Below are 5,785 nucleotides of genomic sequence, written 5' to 3'. Positions count from 1 at the left end.
GCCTGCGCACCGCGCTCAGCCCGGCCGGCCCCGCAGCCCCGCGCCCCGCGTTCCGTTGCGGTGCTGGTTTCTCCCCGCTGGGTTTTAGCGCTGCCCTCCTCCCACCCGAGCCGTGCTCACAGGGCTGGTATAACCCGCAGCTGCTGCTGAGCCTGCGAGATAAGCAGCGCCAGCGCTCGGTTTCACTATCTCATGTGGCCGCCGTGCTCGGCTCCGGTGCCTCGTGGTGCCTGGCAGCCTCCCCTTGTGCTCTGACCCTGCACGATGGGAAGGGGCACCCACCGGGATGGATGTGCTCACAATGAGGGATAAACGCCTTTGGCAGCTGTAGGGCATAGATTGCAGCACAGAGTGCAGGACACAGCCAGGCTGAGCACCCTAAATTGTCAGCAACAGCCCTGGAGCCGTGGGGCAGCCTGTCCTGCCATGAGATAGAGCAGGAGAGGAAAACACCCTTCCCTCTGCCCTGCTGATAGCGAAGCCCCACGGCTGTGCGAGCCATGGGATGTGCACGTAGGAAACGCGCTCCGTGCAGTAGTTGGTGCTTCCCTGCAGAGGTCAGGAATGCGGCATGGAATTGGTTACCTTGCTTTTAATGGTCTCCTGGAGGGGATCTCAGACTCGGCTCTGTCCTGGCCTTACCCCTCTGGCTGTGCTCTGCGTTGGACATCAGGGTGGCCACAATAAATGGGAGCGTGTGGAAGAGATGTAATTATTTCATTGAAAAGACACACGAGAGGATGGCGGTAAGTTTGCAACACACCAACACAAAGTCATTTGTATGGAGCCAGAGTTGGAAGGGACCCACAGGGACCATGGATACCAACCTCCAGCTCCACACAGCACCACCAAAACCCAAACCCTGTGTCTGACAGCTGTGTCCCATTGCCCTGGGGGGGCTGTTCCATGCCCACCGCCTTATCTCAGTCCTTTAGCTGCTCTGGTGAATCCAAGAGGTGTAGAGCTGAACCACTGTTGCTGTAGTCCTTGTTTCTGCCCTCTGGAAAAGCTGGATGCCAACAATGTGGTTGAATGCAGGGACAATGGGAATACCTTCATTTGTGACCCACCAGTGGACCCAAAGCTCAGCAGGGTTGTGGTGGGACCGGCCCCACTCTGAAGGTTGTCAGAAGGTGCCCAAGGGCTGGCGGGGCCTCACGTGGTACCTGAAGACTTTCACACAGTTCTCACCTGTGTCTGCCACAAAGAGCTGCCCAAAGGGGGAGCAGGCCACGCCAGTTGGCCTCCGCAGCCCTGTGGATACCAGGCAGATGGGAGCTCCATTCTCTGGGAACAAATGGACGGTGCGGTGCTGCTCATCTGCCACCACCACGCTGCCTTCCGTGTCCACACACACCCCCGCTGGGTTGCCAAACTGGTGTCTGTATTTGCTGCTGAGGGAGCAGACGAGTTGATGGCTGCTCATGAACACCTTGACGTCTCCACATTCCTCGCTTACCACAAAGCCTCCGTTGGGTGCTGGACTGACATAGCGAGGTCCCTGCAGGTTGGGGACTGAGCGGATGTTCAGTGCTCTGAAGGCATGGTCCAGTGCAAAGCTGCAGACCTGGCCTTGGGCATAGTCTGCTACTAAGATCTTCCCCGTGGAGTCCACTCCAACACCCCTGGGGGAGCCAACCTTCCCGATCCTTATCCATTCCCCTTTGGTGGGGGTGGTGTGAGGATTGAAGACCCAGACAGCCCCATTTGTCATGTCAGCTACAGCCACCATTCCTGCCCGAGTCACAGTCACATCCTCCGGCAAGAAACTGCCACCTTCCCCCCCTGTTTGCCAGCAGGACAGGGACCTCAGCACTTGGCCTGTGCTGCTGAGCACATGCACCCAGGGAGCACCCTCAGCTGTCACATAGACGGAGCCATCCCGGGAGCAATGGATTCCACTTACACACCCATAACGGCTGCCAGTGGGGTTGGGGATCTGCCGGACCAGCTCGTCCTGACGATAGTGGAGGAGGTTCTTGATGTTGTCCATGTCTCTACACAGGCTTTTGGTCTTGTCTGCCAGCTGATGGATTTGGAGCTGTGTCACCATGCCCGTGCCCTGCTGGCTGCTCAGCAGTGGGCTGGCTGTCTGCAGAGTGGTGTTTGACTTCACCTGGAGGGTGTAGAGAGCTTTCAGAAGCTTCTCCTTCTGCTGGCTGATCTCCAGAGCGGAGTCCATGATGAGACTCTCATCCCTGTTCAGAGTAAGTGGAAGGACTATTACTGACCCATCCCTGGGGACATGCTCAGAGCTCAGGTGCTTGCTGTCTACACAAGGCCAAGGTGTTGGTGCTGGGCTGGATTCACACCAAAGCAGCAGAGTTCAGCTCATAGTCCTGCCCACTAATTATGTGCTCAAAATATAAACAGGGACAATGGCACAAAAATTGAAGGGGAGCAAAGCTGGATCTGCAACCAAAACAGTTCAAATCCAATAAACTGGCTTCCACAGTTGGGAACAAACCAGTTACCAGACAAGGGGTAACTTGCCAGCCACCACAAACCCAAATACACAACAGCTCGCTTTGCTGGCCCTGACCCCATCCCCAGCACAGCCCAATGACTGTGCATGGCCAGGAGCCCAGCTCCTACCTCTTGTCTGGATGTCCTGGAGCTGCCTGTCCTTCCTGGCAGCGCTGCCCTCCTGCTGGCTCTGTCCTGCTCCCTGGCCAGGCTCAGGGTGGTGGGGCTGATGGTGCTGCATTGTGTTGTTAGTGATGGTTGATTGCCCTTGAGTGTGGGTAAACACAACAGCTTCTTGTGCTGACAACCAGAAGCAGCAAGACAAGGGCTGTTGCACGCAGCTTTTATTCCCTGCTGGTCTCCTCCAGGATCAGTGGAGGAGAGGCCCCAAGGTGCCCAGGTGTAGTGACAATTAGGGGCAAAGGGAGCAATATGCTGCACCTGAGTGAATCATCCTTTGGGGAGGAGACATTCTCACACCTGGGCTCAGGGCTTTTAATTTATCTCACTGTTCCTCCATGGCTCCCTGTGTGCTCCCAGCCTGGGTCACACGCAGTTGGGGGGTGCCCCAGTTTACAGGAGGAGATGGGGATTTTTGCAGTGCCAGGGTCTGAGGTCCAATGGAGAAGCTCTTGATTTCTGTGCCTCTCTACCATAGCTCCCTGCTGCTGTGTTCAGGGCTGGAGGTAGCACTGATTGATTCAGCTCAAGCAAAGACAGCAAGGAATAAAAGCAGAATGAGTGAAATCTCACCTACAAGGCACTGCTCAGCACTGGCTTTGCATAGTGTGGGGTCCACCCTGTCCAGGGGTGAGTTCAAAGTACCCACCTTAAATGTGGCCATGGTTTTCCTTGGGCTTAATAAAATTTGTGTTTGTCTGTTACTCAGATGAGCCAAAGACAATGAAGTTTGGGTCGGTCTCCCCCATTTTTCCATCTTAGGGATGTTTGGAGGCAGTTGGACCCTGCTGGCTGTGGGTGCTGCAGGATGGGGAGCTGCCTCTGGAGCTGTGAGCTGTGAGTTCCTGATTTACTACTTGGGACCCTTCTAGTCCTATTGGTGCGTCCCTGAAGCTCATGAGGTCTGGAGGGCTGCTTCAGACCTATTACCAGACAAAACTGCAAAGTAACCTGACATGACAAGCACTGGGGCCACTCCATCCAAGTCCCAGCAGGACATAGGCAGCTTCAAAAACCATCTCCCAGGGCAACAGGGTCTGACCTTTTGTTTCACTGTTGTGCGCTCCATCACCATGATAAACAAACACAGCCTGGCCCTGGGGCTCCTGTTCACCTTTCCAGGACCGTGCCTCTGTCACAACCCGTTTTGAAGCCACCCCTGGACCTCAGAAGATGCCTGTGTCATGGTACAGCCCATGCCCATGCCAACACTGGGAACTGCAGGGTTCAAAGACGGGGGCACGCTCTGGCTGCCCACACTACTATGAGCCAGCCTCACTGCCACCCTTCCCTCATCTGTCACCAGGCTGTGGCAGCCCAGTGCTGGGCCATGAGAGGCTCCTAGGGTGGCACCCAGCCCTGGTACCCAGCATCACCTGCATCCCCTGGAGCAGAGGGAAGCTGGAGAGAGGCTCAAGGGAGACCCACTCTCACTCTCGCTCTTGCTCACGCTCTCACTCTCACTTTTGCTCTTCCAGGCTGCCCTTGGGGACCACGTGCCCCCGAGCCAGACTGCGGCTCTCCTACATACTCCCAACATCACTTTCAAGTACTTAAACCCTCCCTGTTTCACTCTCTGAGCCTTTTATCCAACTCCAAAGCCAGAGTGGTTCTGCCCTGGGCAAACACCCAGGGAAGTAATCTGTTCACATCCATTCAGAGGTACCCACGAGCTGGGAAAGGAAACCTCCAACTGGAATAATGGATGGGCTGGGGAAGAAAGGCAGCAGGGGAATGTTGTAGGCTTTTCTGCTCTTTTTTTCTCCCACAAAACTGATGAGGTTGGCTGCATCCCCCAGCTCACAGTTCAGAAACCAGCCCATTGCCCCCTCCTGCTCAGACACAGCAGCTTTGCTGTAGGTTGTCTCAGCAGCTTCACGTATCTGCTCAGCAATCTCCTTGCCGACCTTGGCCCTTCTTTAGTCCACGTTCGGTAACTTTCCACTGCTCCGAGCTCTGGCCTTCCTGTGTCACGTTAAGAGAGAACTGGTTGTGCTGGGCAGGAACCACTTCTCGTGCCCAGCTGGTTCCACCTGGGAGCCCACCGCTATGAGTGAGTGCCCAGCACCCCAACCACACTTGGGGACAGCCTGTATGGGCATCCAGCAATGCTCCAGGCTCAGCTCCTTGAGCACAGGGCTGTGCCTGCTTGTGCTTCTTGTTGCTGGTCCTCATGATCACAGCTGAGCCACCATGGCTGGAAAAGTGGGTTGGGATGCAGCAATCCCACCCTCTGCATCCCAGCTCTGCTCCCAGAAACCCTGGAGCCACATCCTTGTGCCGGTAGGTTGCAGAGCAATAACTTCCTCCTGCACAAGCTACCCTGAAGCCTTGTTCCTTACCTGAGAGAAGCCTTCCCTGGGGGGTTGTTTATTAGGAAACCTCCCCTCCCACCCCCCCACCTCCATCCCTGAGCTGTCCTTTGCTCCTGAACCTGGAGGAGAAGGAATACCTGAGCAGGAGCAGCTCTACCCACCCAGGGTAAGAAAGCCATAAAAGCCGTGCAGCTCCATTGAGCAGGAGCTTCTGGTCTCTGTGCTGAGCCAGGGACCTGCTGTGACCCGGCATCCCCCCACCATGCAGAATCAACCAGGGAGGAATTCAGCCTCATTCAGATGGGTCCTCCGGCGAGTGATGGGATCGAGCCTTGGCACTGCCAAGGAACTCGGGGGGATGTGTGAGTAGGGAGGCTTTGGTCAGCCGTGACCGAGGAAGATGGCTATCGGGTGGGCAGGCTGCAAAGGGTGGGTAATGGGCAACCATCAGATGCCTCTAGGGTGACCAAATAGCCGTGTAATGGGCCCCGTGCTGGAGTGGGCTGAGGGCCCCAAGGGCACAGATTGCAGCCTGGATAAAGCACCCTGGTAGTTCAACTCCCATCCATTATTTAAATACAAAGGTAAATGCTTCCACTTTTGGAGCTGGAATGGTGCCACAGGCTGGCTGCCTCCTGGTGGCACTCATAGCCACACTGCAGGAAGCCCAGGCAGCCACAGCAGGCAAGAAGGGTCCCCTCTGCAGGGCACCACTGGCACCACTGGGATGGGGAACAAGGCTGGGTGGCACTGAGGACGTGGGACTCAACCCTACACCTTCCCTTCTGCTGCTCCCTGTGCTGACACTCGGGAGCAAGAGATGC

General features: G+C 56.3%; 1 protein-coding gene across 1 annotated transcript; it reads right to left on the bottom strand.

Annotated features, from left to right (window-relative positions):
- Positions 1–690: 690 nt before the first annotated feature.
- NHLRC4 (NHL repeat containing 4) lies at positions 691–2,892 on the bottom strand. Its single transcript, XM_015877391.3, has 2 exons — positions 2,596–2,892; positions 691–2,198 (listed from the first exon to the last, which is right to left on the bottom strand). Exon 2 carries the CDS (start codon positions 2,180–2,182, stop codon positions 1,127–1,129), a length of 1,056 nt encoding a protein of 351 aa, XP_015732877.2. The 5' UTR covers positions 2,183–2,198; positions 2,596–2,892; the 3' UTR covers positions 691–1,126.
- Between the last annotated feature and the right edge of the window lie 2,893 nt (positions 2,893–5,785).

Source organism: Coturnix japonica, chromosome 13, assembly GCF_054131305.1.
Source record: "Coturnix japonica strain WE chromosome 13, WE-NBRP24, whole genome shotgun sequence".
Taxonomy (NCBI): Eukaryota; Metazoa; Chordata; class Aves; order Galliformes; family Phasianidae; genus Coturnix; species Coturnix japonica.
This window is presented reverse-complemented; position numbering and strand designations above follow the sequence as displayed.